Source organism: Bos taurus, chromosome 11 (genome assembly GCF_002263795.3).
Source record: "Bos taurus isolate L1 Dominette 01449 registration number 42190680 breed Hereford chromosome 11, ARS-UCD2.0, whole genome shotgun sequence".
Lineage (NCBI taxonomy): Eukaryota > Metazoa > Chordata > Mammalia > Artiodactyla > Bovidae > Bos > Bos taurus.
Genome location: NC_037338.1, coordinates 97,931,927 through 97,949,640, shown reverse-complemented (window position 1 = coordinate 97,949,640; position 17,714 = coordinate 97,931,927). Strand labels below are relative to the sequence as shown.

General features: G+C 53.6%; 1 protein-coding gene across 14 annotated transcripts in view; it reads right to left on the bottom strand.

Annotated features, from left to right (window-relative positions):
• Positions 1–17,714, bottom strand: part of RALGPS1 (Ral GEF with PH domain and SH3 binding motif 1) — a 302,633-nt gene that overhangs the window by 29,238 nt on the left and 255,681 nt on the right. The window contains exon 13 of one of the 14 annotated variants that reach the window (XM_059891506.1): positions 7–14,460. The exons of the other annotated variants lie outside the window; for them this stretch is intronic. Coding sequence (XP_059747489.1) covers positions 14,405–14,460 — 56 coding nt within the window. The 3' untranslated portion in view covers positions 7–14,404. Of the gene's footprint in view, positions 1–6; positions 14,461–17,714 lie in introns of those variants that run through there. 14 annotated transcript variants of the gene reach the window in all.

Sequence of the window (17,714 nt, the reverse complement as noted above, 5' to 3'; positions counted from 1 at the left end):
CTGTGAACAGAGCACAGAGAGTGAGGCGAGGGGCTGGGGAGGCTTAGGGGAGGTGGGTTTGCAGGGAGATCCCTGGCTCGGCTGACAGGAGAGGGCAAGGTTCCCCAAGCCCTATAGCTGTCTACTCATGAGACCCTGACCCCTCACCCCCAGCTGCCAGGCACATTGTGATACACATAATAAGCCTGATAACAGGCCATCAGGATGGCCAGCATCCTGCTGTTCAGTGTCCCTGGCCCGACAGCCCCACTGCTCACGTGGAGGAGAGCGCCATGGATGGACAGGGCAGGGGTGGAGGCAGGGGTCGGCAGCCTGGCCTGTTTTCCCTGGGGTGGTACTTCTCCATGGCCACCCCGCTGGGGGACAGAGTTGAACCTCACTAGTGTGACTTCCGGAGAAGGCAATGGCACCCCACTCCAGTACTTTTGCCTGGAAAATCCCATGGACGTGGGAGCCTGGTAGGCTGCAGTCCATGGGGTCGCTAGAGTCGGACATGATTGAGCAACTTCACTTTCACTTTTCACTTTCATGCACTGGAGAAGGAAATGGCAACCCACTCCAGTGTGCTTGCCTGGAGAATCCCAGGGATGGGGGAGCCTGGTGGGCTGCCGTCTCTGGGGTCACACAGAGTCGGACACGACTGAAGTGATTTAGCAGCAGCAGCAGCAGTGTGACTTCTGAGTCCAGGTCCAGGGCCCATACCCCTGTGCCCTTCCAAGGCCAGACTCTCTTCTGAAGCACATGTCCAACCAAAAGGGATGTGTGCAGGGCTCACTGGGGGCAGTGGATTAACTGGGCGAGACAGCACAGCCATGCAGGCAGGGTGTCAGACATCCAGGCCCGTCCGTTATTGCCTGGGTGACCTCGGATGGGTTGCTTCCTCTCTGAGTCTCAGTTTCCGACATCTGAAAGGTGGGAACAACACACTCACCCTGCAGGTGGCTGGGAGAGGTCTTGGGGTAACATACGCAGAGTTTCAGTTAGTGCTCTCTCTGGTTTTATTATGATTAGGTTACCCTGTCCTCCTCAGCCCCAATTATGGGGCCAATGCAAGGTCATCAAAGCCAGGGGGTTGGGGTCACAAACCCTACTGAGCAGCATGTGCTGAGAGACTGAGCCCTTCATGTTAGCCACATTCACAGCTATTTTCTGTGGGGCATGGTCTAGACCACTGTTGTCTCTTTAATTTCTGTGGTTGTGATTTGGGAAGGGAGGTCTTAAGGTGTTACCAAGCTGGGTTCTTGGACTCGAATCAACAGAAACAGATAAGAGGTTAGACGAGGAATTCAGGCAAGACTTTAATCAGGCTCACAAGGGAGCGAAAACAAGTAACAGGTTCCCTTCCTTGCTCCCTGTGGGTAGGTGATCTGGTTCCTTGAGTGGAGTGAGGGTAGGTGCAGATCAGTGGGTCAGGCCAGAGGGGCGGCCTAGGTGGTCTGCCCACCCCCTGGTGGTGCTGCACGAAGGGATCACGCACAGTACCCTGCTCCAGGCACCTCAGTGGTGGTTGGATTTTGACCCTTTTGTTTGAAATTTGCCCCAACTGCATATGCCTGCGGTTATTTTTAGTCCCTCATAGTTTCTTTGTATCTGCTGCTCAAATGTTTGTCCAGGTGCAAGCAGTAAAGAGCCCCAGGTCCCAACCTATGTCAAAGGGAGGTGACCCCAGATGATAGCTGAGCCATAGCTACCTGGGCCAGACACCGGAAATGGGAGCCAGGGTTTCTGCAAAGGGGCTCGGTTACTTCCTGCAGAGCACATCGAATGTGGGGCAAACCAGGGGGCTACTGCCTGGCTGTGCTGGGGAACATCCTGGAGGGCCTGTGAGGCCAGAGGTCCACCCAGGGCTCCAGATCCTCCACCAGAAGATGCTGCAGATCCACTAGTGACCTAAGGGTCCCCGTGTCCCCCAGCACGCTAGGTTCATTCTTATTTTGGCGTGCAAAACAACGACCCTTGTCTGCAGCCTGTGCACTATGGGAAGTCCAGCTTCTGGCACTTCGGAGGGTTCCCGAGGCAAGGAACTCACGAAATCTCGGGCTCTGAACTCCCACTCCCAGAGATCGTCCCACCCCACTGTGCCTCCTCCACATCCTCTCCTTCACTTCCCTGAGGCCCCACCACCAAGCCCTGCACTAGGTCTCCGCTGTTCCCTTCAACAACTATTCCCAGGTGTCAACCCCTCCTTCAGCCCCACTACACACCTATCAGACTCTCTCCCCTCCAAAATGCTGCCACTCTCCTGCCACGAGAACACGGTGCCTGTTGGGTTTGGTTGCCCTCAATCGCCACGTGCACCTCCGGAGACACCGGGCTTCCTGCCAGGCCCCCGTGGAACAGGAACCTCCGACCCAACCTCCTGTTCCCTCTGAGAGTTCACTGCACCGCTTCCCCTTCTCCTGCTCGGTCCATTCCAGTTTATGCATACACTCTTAGTTTCTCACCTTCTGCAAAAGAAGGTGCCCTGGCCCAGCTCTCCTCCCAGGCACCACATGGGATGTGGAGGAGGCACAGGGGGGTGGGACGATCTCTGGGAGTGGGAGTTCACTGCACCACTTCCCCTTCTCCTGCTCGGTCCATTCCAGTTTATGCATACACTCTGAGTTTCCCACCTTCTGCAAAAGAAGGTCCCCTGGCCCAGCTCTCTTCCCAGGCGCCACACTTCCTCAAAAACCAGCTGCCGCCCCCTCACTCACTCTTCAAGTCACTAAATCTGGTTTCCATTTCCTAATGACATTTCCATTGACCTCCTTTGGGCCAAATCGTCGAGCACTCATTGGCTTCCTCACCAGCGCCCTTGGTGGGTGATGCAGGTGATGGCTCCTCGTAAGCCTCTGCTTCCTGGGTGCCTGTGATATCACTCCCTCCTGCTTCTCCCTGAACCTCTTTGATGGCTGTCACTCAGCCTCCTCTATGGGTTCCTGATCCCCCAGTGGCTGGTATTGTCTATACAAGCCTCCCTCTTTGGCTCCTGGTTCTGATTTGATTTTAACTCAGCGGGTTGGCTGATGACTCTTAAACCTTTACTGCCATCCTTTTTTGTTGTTGTTGTTTGTTTTAAAGAGCAAGGGAGCTTATGGAAATCCACAATAGTTATTTATTTTTTTAATATTTATTTAGTTACTTGGCTGCACTGGGTCTTCATTGTGGCGTGTAGGATCTTTAGTTGCAGGCATGTGGAAGTTAGTTCCCTGACCAGGGGTCAAACCCAGGTCCCCTGAATGGTGAGCCCGAGGAGTCTTAGCCACTGGACCATCAGGGAAGTCTCCAGCCATCCTTTTTTTTTTTTTTTTGAGCCTGAGACCTGCATTTCCTTCTGTTGGCTTGATCCCTTCATCTGAGCTTTCCTAAGATATCGTAAGTTCAGCCAAGGTTGAACTTGAACCCTCTTCCTGTATTTCCAGCCTTGGCTGGAGGCCCTGCTGGCCATTCAGTCACCTGGCCTGGAAGGAGCAGTCGTCTTGGCTTCTGCAAGACTGTGACTTGCCTTTTCTCGTCTTACTCAGTTCAGTTCAGTTGCTCAGTTGTGTCCGACTCTTTGCAATCCCATGGACTGCAGCACACCAGGCTTCTCTGTCCATCACCAACTCCTGGAGCTTACTCCAACTCATGTCCATCACTTTGGTGATGCCATCCAACCATCTCATCCTCTGTCGCCCCCTTTTCCTCCCGACTTCAATCTTTCCCAGCATCAGGGTTTTTTCAAATGAGTCAGTTCTTCGCATCAGGTGGCCAAAGTACTGGAGTTTCAGCTTCAGCATCAGTCCTTCCAATGAACATTCAGGACTGATTTCCTTTAGGATGGACTGGTTGGATCTCCTTGCAGTCCAAGGGACTCTCAAGAGTCTTCTCCAACACCACAGTTCAAAAGCATCAATTCTTTGGCGCTTTCTTTAGAGTTTAAGTCTCACATCCATACATGACTACTGGATAAACCATAGCTTTGACTAGACAGACCTTTATTGGTAAAATAATGTCTTTGCTTTTTGATATGCTGTCTAGGTTAGTCATACCTTTTCTTCTAAGGAGCAAGCGTCTTTTAATTTCATGGCTGCAGTCACCATCTGCAGTGATTTTGGAGACCCCCGAAATAAAGTCTCTCACTGTTTCCATTGTTTCCCCATCTCTTCTTACTTGCCACACACAATCGTCAAGACCCCTAGGTTTTCTACACCCCCTCCCTGTCCATCTCTCTTCTCACTGACTGGTCTGAGTTACCACACTTTCTCTTCTTCCTGCAGCCAGTCTAAACTTCTCAAATCCAACCATCATACAGATTCATGAAAGTCTGATAAGTGAAAAGCCTGAAACTGTCAGGGGCATGGTGCTCAAATCCTGTTATATCTGGTCATTTTGGCTAATCTTAAAATCCTGAAGAAGAAGAAAGGGACAAAGTAGTCGCAACAAATTTTGAGAAGAACAGCACAGGACTTGTCCTACCAGTTATCAGACCAAAGCACAAGACAAAAGTAACTCAAACAGTCTAGTGCTGGCGTGTGGACAGAGAAACTGTTCAGTGAATCACAGGTGAGAGTCTAGACTTCTTCATGGTGGCAGCGGCATTACAAGTTAAAAGGAAGACAGGGTCTTCAGTACATGGGTCTAGAACCATTAGGTTCCATGTGGAGAAAGATGAAGTTATTGAGTCCTTTTACCTTACATTATGCGAGTGGATTAATTATATATATATGAAAAGCAGAAATGCAAAACTACTGGAAAGAAAAAGGAGACAATCCTTATGACCTTGGCGAAAGGAAAGAAACAAAAGGCATAAACCTTCAAGGAAAAAAAATGAGGGGAGAGAGGCTCAAGAGGAAGGGGATATATGTATAATTATGGCTGATTTGTGCTGTTGTTCGGCAGAAACACAACATTGTAAAGCAATTTTCCTCCAGTTAAAAAATAAATTTTTAAAAATGAAAAAAATTTGATTAAACATTTCTGTACCAAATCAAGCCAATAAACAAAAGACAGGAAAAGCAACATTAGATGGCAAGGTGTAGTCTGAGAGAAGCAATATGTCACCCACATCACCATCAAAGGGTTACGGTTCAGATTTACAGAGAACTTCAAATACCAGTAAGAAAGAGACAAACTACGCCCCAAGAAAATGGGCAAAGGAAACAAATGGGAAATTCACAAAAGAGGAAATGACCTCGATGACCAATAACTATATGGAAAGATGCCTTAACCTCACTGGTAATAATGGGAATGCAAATTACAGTAAAACTGAGATACATTTTCAACTTATTAGATTGTTAAAAAAAAAAAAAAAGATTAGCCTGACAATATCAAATGTGAATGCTAGTTAAGGGCTCATTTGAGTGTCCAATACTTGAAAAGCAATTAGCAATGCTGAGTAAAGGTCCTTTCATGGCATCACCGTGACCTCAGGATTCCAATTCTGGGTGTCTGCCTTCAGGAAACGTGCATCTGTGCACAAGGGGGACACATTTCCTTTCCAAGGACGTTCCAAGTGGAAACAACCTGCATGCCCCTCGGTAGAGAAATGGATAAGGGAGCTGCAGTTCATTCATTCAACAAATTCTGCAGAGCAGGAAAAAATGAAGAAACTGGATCTGCAGGTATCCGTGTGGATACAATGCATATGACAGAAACATATGGTAAGCAGGCAGAGCAAGTTGCAGATGAATGTTTAGGTGAATGGCATGATGCCACTTATGTAATATTTTTAAAAACTAGTATACATTTTTATATGTATGTGCGCATGCTAAGTTGCTTCAGTCATGTCCAACTCTGTGGGACCCTATGGACTATAGACCCCCAGACTCCTCTGTCCATGGGAGTTCTCCATGCAAGACTACTAGAGTGGGTTGCCATGCCATCCTCCAGAGGATCTTCCCAACCTAGGGAATGAACTCAGGCCTCTTATGTCTCCTTCATTGGCAGGCAGGTTCTTTACCACTAGTGCTATCTGGGCAGCCCATATATAGGTATACGTGTAGTAAAATACAAAAATCCACACAGGAATAACACAAAATGCTATGGGGACAGTAGATACCTCCATACAGAAGAAAGGGAAAGGATGGGGTGTAATCAATCTGTAAACAATTAAGGAGATGTAAAGCAAATATGGCAAAATGTTCGCTTCTGTTAAACATGGGTGGCAGGTACCATAGATATTCTCTTTGTAGAAAGGTTTCATGATTTAAAATGAACAGACTTGAAAAATGAGTGGAAACTTTCTCTGTACCAGGTGCCGTGCTAGGGGCTGTGCTGGAATCCAGGTCTATCCTTCCCCACCCTGTGCCAGGAACTGGGGGCTGCATGATGGGGCCTTGGCCAGTGGGCTCCCTTCTGCCTGGTTGCCTGGGCCAGGTGGCAGGAGATAGTGCTGTCAGAGATGCTCCAGGTCTTTGTTCAAAACCCATCAACCAGGACTTCTTGGGAGCTATTCCATCCCTGGCTGGGGAACTAGACCCCATGTGCCGCAAAGAAGACCTGGCTAAGTCAAATAAATAAAGTTAAGAAAAATAAACCCATCAACCTCCACTGTTAGCAGAAGTGTCCTTGCTTAAAATTTGTCAACTCTCCCACCTCTAGCAGGAGTGAATGTAAATCTTTACGTTAAAGGGTCCAGAGATAGGAAAGGAAACCGCACACACACACAAAGAAAAAACCAGATGGAACCAGCTGGGCCCAAGATGGCGATGAATGTGATTTCCAACAGACTCTGAGTCTCCTTGTACCTCCATCTGACTACATTAGCATATTAAATGACATATCCACTGGTGGCCAAGACTGGACATTAAGGACCAAAGAAGGATAGAAAGGGGGTGGCACCCTACTCCCTTGCAAAAGCCCCATCCCTCCCCCGGGGGACTAAGGCATCTGCCTCCCCATTATCAGCCTCACCGCTCATCCCTTTGTCTTTGTTAATTTAGTTCCCTTTTCTCCATTCTTTGGCCACTGAATAAAGCTGCTGCTGCGCTGCTTTCAGCTTCTGTTCTGTCATCTGCCCACTCAAACCTGAATGGGAGTAAAACCCTCCTCTACCGAGACAGAGAGCTCAGGCTCGGGCCGAGCAGGGGGATCCAAAAGACTTAATTTGATAAGAAGAGGGGGCGCTGTCTGAGGTCCCAATTCCAGCCTGCATGTGGCATCATCTCAAGAATTGGGGCTCCGACAGACCAACCAATGACAATGACGTCAGAGAGTTGTGGCCTGGACTTCGCCAACCCTGGGAGGGTCCATGGGAGCTGGCGAGGACTACGGCTAAGCTTTGTGTGCGCTTGTACTTTCCTGTGAGGGGTTCCACGTCGCCGTCAGCTTCTCTGAGACTCGTTCTTAACCAGGGCATGTTTGTATCAGAAGCATCTGGAGGGTGTGTGAGAATCGGAGCTTCTTGGGCCCAGCCCAGGAGGGTCTAGTTCTGCTGGCCTCAGCTGGGTCAGGGGTGCTGCTCTTCGGGTGATTCTGATGGGCACCCCGTGAAGAACTTCTGCTCAAAGCACAGGGATGAAAGCAAGTTCTGTCCCAGGGGAGACATCTCGTGTAGCTGCCGCGGGAGGAAGGGCAGCGTGGAAGCACCAGGCTTTGTTTCTGTTTTGTACATATTGCTCAATAAATGAATCCATGCGGAGGGTGGAATGTGGCTTGTTTATCAGCTGCCTGTACGCAGGATCAGTCTCGATGCCTGAGTCACTCTGGCTCCCACCCCGGGCTCAGTAAGTATTTTGTAAAGGTCATATCGCCTGGCTCCTCCCCATGGTTGGAACCAGTGGTGTCCTAGCATTAATAACAGTGATAATTGAGTGCTGCGGGCCTGGTCTCTGGCTGGGTGTGGTGCTGCCACCCAGAAGGTGAGTACTCGGAGGAGGCCAGCTCTGCAGGTGAGACAGCCCATGAGCAGGACCTGGGCCCTGTGCCACTCTCCGGGAACCAGGGGAAGGGGGTGGGGCGTGGGGGGTGGCCCATGGTGGGGAAGGAGCTCGAGCAGTTCAGAGGTCAGGCATTAGGGGAAACCTGAGGAAGGGGGAACACGGCGACACATCGAGGTGATCTGATCTAAGCAGAAGGCACTTCTTGAAGGAAACGTGTGGTGGATAAACGTCCCACTGCTGCTCCGGAGGAAGGGAAGGTGAGGGAGCACCTACTGTGCACCAGCTGTGAGCCAGGCTTGTATAAACACTCCATTGCTGAGTCCAGAGACTCTCGAGCCATCAACACTCCTACAGCCGTCCTGTGGAGACCTCCCCGCCCCCAGGTCACGTGGCCGAGGGGAGCTGGGTTTGCTCCTTGAACCAGCCTCGTGTGCAGTGAGAAGTGGACACTCCGAGGCTCTTCTGGGGACCTCCCTGGCCTCGGCTCTCTCCTCACCCACTCCCTTCCCCACTTGTTGCCCAGAGGTTCCTGCGCCCTGGCTCTGACCCCAGTCAGGCTCTCCTGAGCCTCTGGACTCGCCCCTGGTCGCTTCCACTCAGCTCCTGACTCTCCCTCCAGGCCAAGGCGTGGATCCACCCCCTTCTCCTTGCTGCTTTGGATGGGAGGCAGGCCTGGCCTCAGATGGCCCTGAACTCAGCTGGGGGAAGGTGGGGGGCTGTGATCTTCCTGGGCCCAGGGTCAGAGCTGATGCTGGTCTCAGTGCCCTGGGTCTCCATCACTCCCGTCCCTGCACTGTGGACCAACAGCAGGACTTTGACGCTGAAGCAGAAGAATTTCCATTCAGCTGGGACCTGGGGGGTGTGTGTGTGGGGGGGTGGCCTCTCTGCCAGTAAGTGACACTCTGCTACTGAAAGGCCTCACGTGCCAGCCCCACCAGGCCTGGCGGGGGGAGAGGGGGCACGTCATGTGACAGCACCCGGGACACGTGTCTTCTGGGACTGGTTCGGAGCTGGGTGCTAACAAGTTTGTTCCTCTGTGTCCTCGGGGTGGGGGCGGGGGCGGTGATAATGGGCTGGGGCTCTGGCCTGCCCTAGCAGAGTGTGGTCCCCGCTGCCCAGCCCGATATGGCACGAGCAGCTGGAAAAACTGACCACGCGGCTTGACTATCTCAGAGGATTGCTCTATTTTTCCTCAGCATAATTTTTCCATGAATAATCTTTAAGTGGCTGTTTCTTTAGCAGTTTCATTGGAACATATGAGAACTGACAGTCATTGGGGAACAAGATATCATGAACGAAATCTGGTTTTCATTACACTTCTCTCAAGAAACCAACATGCTGCCCAGCAGACCACTCACTGATTGGAAGAGAAAAGAGCACAGAGCCTTCTAACAAAGGCTCTGGAGTGGGCAGGATCAGGATGATGAATGGCTACAGCAAAGAACGTGGGACCCAAAGGCAGACAGGCTCCGACTGGTACCTGCCACCCCCTGGCTGAGCGACCTTGGGCGAGTCACCTCGCGCCTCTGAGCGTGAATTTTACGTCTGCAAGACAGGGGCACTAAGCCGGCCTGGTGGCACCCTGGTGAGGATAAAAGGACAGAGCGCTGGCCTCTCTCTTTCCTAACAACACAGGGGGGGTGCGCCCCAGCCACTCTGAATTAGAGAGCTGACACTCTGCCTTCGCAGAGTCACAGTCAAGTGGGGACAGAGACAAGCATCCAGATAATTACACCCAGGAAAGATATCTGCTTTGATAAGAAAAAATAAAGAAATATGATAATAGCAGTAACTACATCACTTGGATAACTATCACAACTGTGCCAGGGCTGGCGATGGTAATGGGTGACACTCACTGAGAATCTACCAGGGGCCAGAGACTGTGCTAAATGTTCTGGACAGAGGATCTGATGTCAGCGTCACAGTAACACTGCCTTGCAGGCCCTGTTGGCGGCATCTCAACGTTATGATGTGGCACCTGCAGTTGGAAGGGTTCAAGAGCTTGCCGGGGCGAGGGGCTGGTGAGCGGTGGGAAACAGTGGCCTTGTGCTCCGCTTGTAATTCTAAAGGAAGGCAGCTCAGAAGCCACACAGTACTCTGACCTCAGCAGCCTCGGTCTCGGCCGTCACTTCCTCTTCTCAGAGGTGGCCTTGGCCAGCCAGCCAGCGCTGAGACACTGTGGGGGCCACGGGCCTCTTCTGCCCACCCACGGGGGTCACAGGAGACAGATCTGAAACGCCCCCAGTGCCTCCTGTACATTTCTCTTGGAAGAGAAAGAAATGGAGGGAAAGAACTGGAGGCCCCTCCCATCCTCAGGGGTTAAATTAGACCCTCGCTGAGATACAGAGCCCGGCGTGGTGCAGGATTCACAGCCCCGAGGGTGGGAGTTCTCACAAAGAGGGTGACACCCCATCGTTCTGGGTGCACGTGGCCCACGCCCGGCCTTCATGGCACCCGTTCATCCGAAGCTAAGTAGTTGTGCGTGATTTCCTGCTGACTGTCCATCCCCATCCCCCACCCCAGGAGGCAGGGACCGTGTCTCAGTGACCAGCACAGGGCTGGGTGGGCAGCTGGAGCACCAGCAGCATGTGCCGAGAGCACCGGCATGGTGCCCACGGCTCTGCCGAGGAGGACACGCACCCGGGTAGGGGAGCCTCGTTCCCACGGGTCCCGGCGGCATCAGAGCAGTCCTGCCCTGGGTTAGCGCTGCCCGATTCAAGCAACCTGGCAGCCCGGCCGCCACTCACGGGCTGCGCTCCAAGTCTCGCACATCGGAGATTAATGGGAGGCAGCTGTGTCGGAGGGAAACGACTCAATCTGGAGTCACAAGACTCGCATTCCATCCAGCCAAGTCCCCGGGCTGAGCAGGGAGCTGGGGTCCATTCTCCTCCTGCTCTGAGCCTCCACATCATCCCTGGAGGCCAGGATCACCACTGCTGCGATCTGGAGCTTCGAGAGCACCAGCCTGAGCATCTGGGGCACGGGGCCCACATCCCTCCCAACTGCAAGGGGTTCCGTGTCTCCCCGTTTCATTCCTGTGTTTCATTCATTCTCCATTTCATTTTGTTCCCACACTGGGGCTCTCACCGGGTCTGCCAGAGCCCTGAGCTCTCTGGGCCCCGGGGGCCCCTCTGCAGAGGAAAGCCTGTTTGTGTTGAAAGCCTTCTCTGGCCAGGTTTCCTGGTGGAGCCTGGGAGCCGGTGACTTTTATGTTCACATGCGTTCTTTGTTTCTCATACATGCAACTCTTACGGGTCCTTACTGCGAGCCAGGCTCTATCTCACACGTCACTCGGTTTGCCCCGGTTCACTTCCTTCTGAAATATGGCATCCGATCACCTTTCAACTGCAGTGAGGCCCGGACGCGTTCTTCTCACAGCCAGAGGTCCAAGTTCCCAGCTGCAGCAGGGCAGCAGCTTTGAGTCTTGGTCCCTCTGCTTGACCTTGTCCTTAAGGGCTACTAGGATGGGAGACTCCAAGGACAAAGCAGACGCGAACTCCAGAGGGAACCAGCGAAAACTGGTCCCTGTCCCTTGAGTCCCTCACCTAGGGTCTTCTACCCACTCTGAGAATATGAGGGTAGAAAGAGGGGGTCACTGCCCTCACCCATGGGGGTGCTCTCTCACTCTTCTCAACCACAGTAAGGGGTCTCCAGGCCACTCGAGGAACTTGCTATATGTCCCCAGCAGCTGGGAGACCCAGGGGACTCTGAGTGCCTCCCTCAGGCCTAGAGTCCACATGGCTGTGGCCACACCAGGGTTAGCTACACTCACAGATTCATCCGGACCAGGAGAGGTGTGGCCTCTCCTGGACCAAGGTGGTCCCTGTGAGTGGAGCTGAGGGCTGGAGGGGACTTCAAGCAGTAAGAAACGTGGTGGGCACCAGCTGAGGGCCCGTGCAGTGCCTCCCCACCCCCAGAAAAAATCTGCATCTGCTCAGGTCACGGGGCTGTGGGGTCGCCGGAAAACCCATGAAAGCACCTGTGAGAGGAAACAGCACCCGGAGTTGGCACTCAGCCCGCACCATTCTTGGCAACCAGACCCTGAGGTTAGCCAGCCGAGGAAGGTAGAGGGAAGTCCAGAATGGGGGGATGGCAACACCCCCACTCCGCAGCCACAGTGGGAAGTCCCAGACAGGGCAAGAGGAGGACAGGATATGCCAAAGCATGTTTAGGATCTACTCTTACACAGACCCAGCCTTCTGAGGACCATGCTGGGACAGCATGCCACTCACAGTGTCAGTGGCAACGTCATGGGTGCGCCAAGGTGGTCACCCAGGGCAGGGCGCTTCCTGCACTGCACCGATGATGGGGAGCCCAGGGAACTCCGGGGCCCTCTGGTACATCCTGCTTCTTCCCTGTGCTGCATTCAGGCAACAACCAGTCCAGATCCCTGGGCTCAGCAACTGGCTCTGCCCCTTCCTCCAGGTGCAAGATGGGGGGAGCAACCCAGCGCCTTCGCCTATAGGGCAGGTATACCTACCTCACAAGGTAGGTGTAGATTCACCAGGCAAGCACACGGGATGGGGTTAGAGTAGTGCCTGGCAGGGAGTACTCGCTCAGTATGTGTCAGCTATTACTATCTTTAACCTGTTTCCCTACCTGTGGACCAGCTGGTGTGGTTTGTTTTAACACAAGTCCACAAATTCTGACACTCTCATTGAGGGCTCAGTCTCCCTGCCCTCTCCTTGGGCCTGGCAGGCCTTTGAGACTGCCTTGACCGACAGAAAGAAAGCAAAGTGCCGAAGAATTGATGCTTTTGAACTGTGGTGTTGGAGAAGACTCTTGAGAGTCCCTTGGACTGTGCAAGGAGATCCAACCAGTCCATCCTAAAGGAAATCAGTCCTGAATATTCATTGGAAGAACTGATGCTGAAGCTGAAACTCCAATACTTGGGCCACCTTCACTGATGTGAAGAGCTGACTCATTGGAAAAGACCCTGATGCTGGGAAATTGAAGGCAAGAGAAGGGGATGACAGATGATGGGATGGCTGGATGGCATCACCGACTCGATGGACATGAGTTTGAGTGAACTCTGGGAGTTGGTGATGGACAGGGAGGCCTGGTGTGCTGCAGTCCATGGGGTCGCAGAGAGTCGGACACGACTGAGCGACTGAACTGAACTGACCTACAGAGCATGGCAGAAGTGAGGTTAAATGATTTCCAAGGTGGGTCACACAGATGGCATGATGCTTTGAGGACCTCTGCTCTTGGAGGGCAATACCATGCAAGAGCTCAATGACTCTGAGGCTCCCATACATCAGGGAAGCCCATGTGGGCGTCCACTGGACGCCATGTGGACCTTTGGGTTCTGCCCCAGCTGACAGCCAGCGCCACACGTGTCCCGATGGTTCCAGCCCCAACATCTAGTCCCTCTCAGCCTTCCCGTATTTCCCACTGAGACCCTAGTTGTCATGGAGCAGAGACAAGCCACCCTGGCTGTGCCCTGTCCAACCTCCTAGCCCAAAAGTCTGTGCATGTAATAATACAGCCGCTTTGTGCCACTTGGGTCCTGGAGGGGCAAGTTATGCAGCCAGAGTACCTGGCACAGCTGCTGAGTGTGAGCTGGAACTGACGTGAGGGCCCCCTGGTGCCCCCGTCCAGTGCTCCATTGGCCATGCCATGCTGTCCCTCCATCTGGTCAGCATCAGAGCCTATCTGTTAGGGTCAGGAGCGAACATTCCTGAGTGGTAAGCGTGTGCCAGGCACTGCCTAAGGGTTTTTCTGGCCCAGCCACAGTCCACGAAATAAGCCTACATGAAGTATTTATGGTGCTTTAGTCGCTAAGTCGCATCCGACTCTTGTGACCCCATGGACTGTAGCCTGCCAGACTCCTCTGTCCATGGGATTCTCCAGGCAAGAACACTGGAGTGGGTTGCCATTTCCTTATCCAAAGTGTTTAGTTATTCCTATTCCCATTTCACCAATAAGAACACCAAGGCTCAGAGGGACCACGCCGATCACCCAAAGTCCCAGAGCTAGGAAGCACTGGAGCTGGCCCTGCACTCAGGTCGGCCCGACTCCAAGATCTGCCTGGCTTTTACCCACTGGGCAACAGAAGGAAGACAGAAAGGTGTTTGGCGAGCAGTCCTGAAGGTACAGGAACCTGCGGCCAGCCTGAGCTTCTCCATGGAGTTGCTTTGCTGCCAAAGAATCTCAGAGGAAACCTGTCAGCTGGTTCAGCCACATGGAGGCGGGGCTCACGAGATCTGGAAATATCTTCACCGGTTCCAAGGCACACACAGCACCAACTGCCCTCTCTCGGGGTCAACGTTCTTTATGATTTTTGCTCTCCAGGAAAATATTAGTTCATTTATATAAGCTAAACATTACATATGGGGGGAAATGGAAAACGTGGCATTCCTGGCCTTTTTTCTCCCCAGACCAGAAACTGAGAAGGTTTCTCCACTTCCTTTCTCACAGTCTGTCCATCTGCTGGTGTGGAGCTGCTGGCACGGCCGCTTCCCGGGGAGTGGAGAAGTGGGTGTGGGGGCATCGGAGGGACGCAGGGTGCAGCTGCAGCTCGGGGGACCACCTTGATACCAACTGAGGCCCCAGAGACCTCACAGAAGGGCTGCGTCCAACACAGAGCCTGTGTCTCCCAGGCAGGGCCGGCAAGCTGAGAGGGGGAGCGAGTGTAGCCACAGAGCGGGGTCAGGCAGCTCACGCTGGCCTCCTGGGGCTGCTGTTCCCCCCACCGCACCTATCAGTTCCTCACGCTGTCTGCTGCTTGCTTCCCCAGCTAAGGCGAGAATGAAGCCCACGAGGGCAGGTCTTCTCCAGGCTCCTCAGGGGGCCTGGCTCACAGTCGGCCCCTGGCATGTGAAGCCTCCAGTGAACAGACTCTCCTGGGGCCTTTCCTCAGCAGGTGTGGGGTGCTTGCTGGCTGGAAAGAGCCTGGGACTGTAGCCCCAGCCCCCTCCTGAGGAGCTGAGGGAGGCTGTGTTCCTCCCATTCTTGGGACTGCAAGAGGCACATTCCTGTCCCTGGTCTGGTCGGGCTCTTGCCATGCAGCCCCATCTAATTGCCAGACATGGAAGACCTCCCTGGGGCTGCCCTTTGTCCTGCCTGCAAGGGACCCCGCAGGTCCCCTCTGCTGTCTGGAAGCCGAGGCTGGGAAGCCGGGATCCCTGAGTGCATCTAAAGCCTTCCAGACACTTCTGGGCCCTCTGATGGTACATGAAAACCTTAATACCCTGCTTCGAGGCTGGAGCCGCAGCTGTGGAAAGTCAGTGGCAGATGCGCCTGGGTATTGAGGTCTGCTGGCCTCAGCACTTTGCTGGGAGGAGTGTGGAGTCAGCAGGCAGCCGGAGAACCAGGTGCCCACAGGCCCAGCTGGGAGCCCAGAGATCAAGCACCCCACATGCGGGGCTTTGGGAATTCCAGGCCTGGGGAAGGCAGACATGGGACAGGGAAGCACAGAAAGCTGTCTAGTTTCCACAAGGGAAGAACCCTGAAGCACGGAGAGCTGCAAGAGGGTGTAACTCAAGGTCAGCAGGCTCTGGAAACCGGCAGGTAGTGGATGTTTTAGGTTTGCAGACCTCAGGGTCTCTGTCTCAACCTCAACTCTGCTGCCATAGCAAGCAAGTAGCCAGTGCATCCACGGCTGTGTGGCTGTGCTTGGATACAAACCAGAGCGGTCTGCATCAGAGCCACGTGTGTCATTCCCCAGTGTAACAGCGGACCTGACCTGGTCGGGGAGCGGGAGGAGAGAGAGGAGGAAAGATTTCTCCAAACCCGAGTGATGATTCAGCGACAGAGGCAGAATCATAACATTGACAGTAATAACATCATCCTAATAAAGTTACATTTGATGAGGGTGTGTTCTGTGTCAGGCACACGTGATCTTAATAAATTCTCACACCCACTCTCTGAGGGAGGTATTACTATGCCCACTTTACAGGTGGAGAAATCAAGGCTCGGTGGGCACACGGGGTGTTCTGTCCGACCCTTCAGATGAGTCCTTCACCCTACTTGGTGCCCTTGGGAGGCTGGACCCAAGAGGCATCTCTTGGCTCCCTCACCCCAGGCTTCCAGCTGGGTTTGGCTGACAGGAGGCTCCAGCTGTAGATACGGTGGGAGGGTGGAGGAGAGAGACGGCAGGGCATTTCAGCTCCGCCCTTCCCCCTCCTTTACCCTTGGCTACCACAATTCCTGCTGAGCTGACTTGTCCTCTGCGACTCAGCACTTGTTGGAGTTGGTAACAGTTTTTCTTCTCCAAGTCCTTCAGCCTAGAGGTGCTGGGGACCCCGCTGTCCTTGTGTAAAGTATTTATTCCTATTCCCATTTCACCTTCATTAAGTCTCTTCCGGTGAGTCATCTGGGGGCAATTCTGTTTCCTGGCAGGACTCTGACTGATGCTGGAGGTTAGTTAACTGGCTGGCTTCTGGTTTCACAAGGCCAATAAGGCCAATAAACACCGGAGCCAGGTGGGGATGAGGGGGGATGGGATGGAAGGAGAGTAGGGCTGAACCTCGAGGAGGCTGGACGGGGGCCCGGATCCGGCCCTGGTACCGGTTTCCATCTTAGGCAGGGCTCAAAAGTGAGTGTAGGCACTTCCCCAGTGGTCCAGTGACTAAGTCTCCACATGCTCAGTGCAGGGGACCCGGGTTTGATCCCTGGTCAGGGAACTAGATCCCACATGCCGCAACTACAGATCCCGTGTGCTGCACCTAAGACCCGGTGCAGCCAAAGACACACATATCATATTGTTAAAAAGTGAACGGAGCTCCTCCTTTCCTGCCCCAGGGCTCGGGGAGTGGTCTGCTTCTGGAGGCCCCCAGAAGCAGTGTTAAGTTTCCTGTGCCTGGCTCCTGTCTCCACCTGGGGCACTTGGAGACAGATAAATCCTCCAGCTTGTCGGGCCGTGGGGACCTGACGGCACCTGGGGGAGGCCTGAGATGTACTCATCCCGTTCAGGTGTGCTAACCGGACAGGGTGCAGGGAACTCTTACTCAGACTGATCAGGAGACGGAAGGGCAGAACCCTCTGTATCCAAGCCCACTCTCTGCTCCAGAACCCTGGCATTCCCTCCGGAACAAAAAGCCTTGAGTGGTTAGTGTTCCTACACCCCTCTGATGGATCCCTTCCACCCCCACCCACGGTCGGGTGTATGTGAGCATCGGGAAGGAACACGGCTGACTAAGCGGGAGAAGGTTCTAAAACAAGAAGGCAGAGACGAGACCAGCGCTAGAAACTTCTCTCTGGTCACTGCTGGTGGGTCATCTGCCGTGTGCAGAAGGCAGTGGACGTGAAAGGAGACCATGGGAGACAGCTTCCTATTGGGCTCATGGAACCCTGTGAGGATCAAGTTTAGGCCAGGACTCTGTCTCTTGAGGTGTAGACAGCAGCATCCCCAAGCTGTGTGGATCAACCAGCGTCTCCGTCTCTCTGCTAAGTTACCGTGGGACCCTGGGGGCGGGCTAGGGGCAGGGTCCAGCCTACACACTGGAGCCGGAGAGGCTGGGAAAGGTAAGGCACATGGAGGAAACCCCGGAGTCAGGGCAGAGGCCTTGCCTGGCGGGGCCAGTGAGAGGCTGTGACATAGCCTCCTGCGGCCCTAGGGTCCTGACACAGCAGCACCACTGCACCAGCCTGGCTCCAGAAAGGGGAGTGAGTGGTTGGTTAGCAGGTCAACAGGTCGGGGGCAGGGGCCATGACACCAGGCAGAAGCCTGAGACAGCCACCTCCTCACCACTCACTAACCGCCTGTCAGATGTATCATTTCAATTTTGATATTCCAGTGACTCTGGGATGGGAGGCTTATTATCCCCATCTTATGGGTAAGGAAACCGAGGCCCAGAGGGTGTAAAGTTGCTTGTCCAAGACTGTAGCGGCCTGGCACCCAGGTGAGTGTCACATAAGCTCACACCA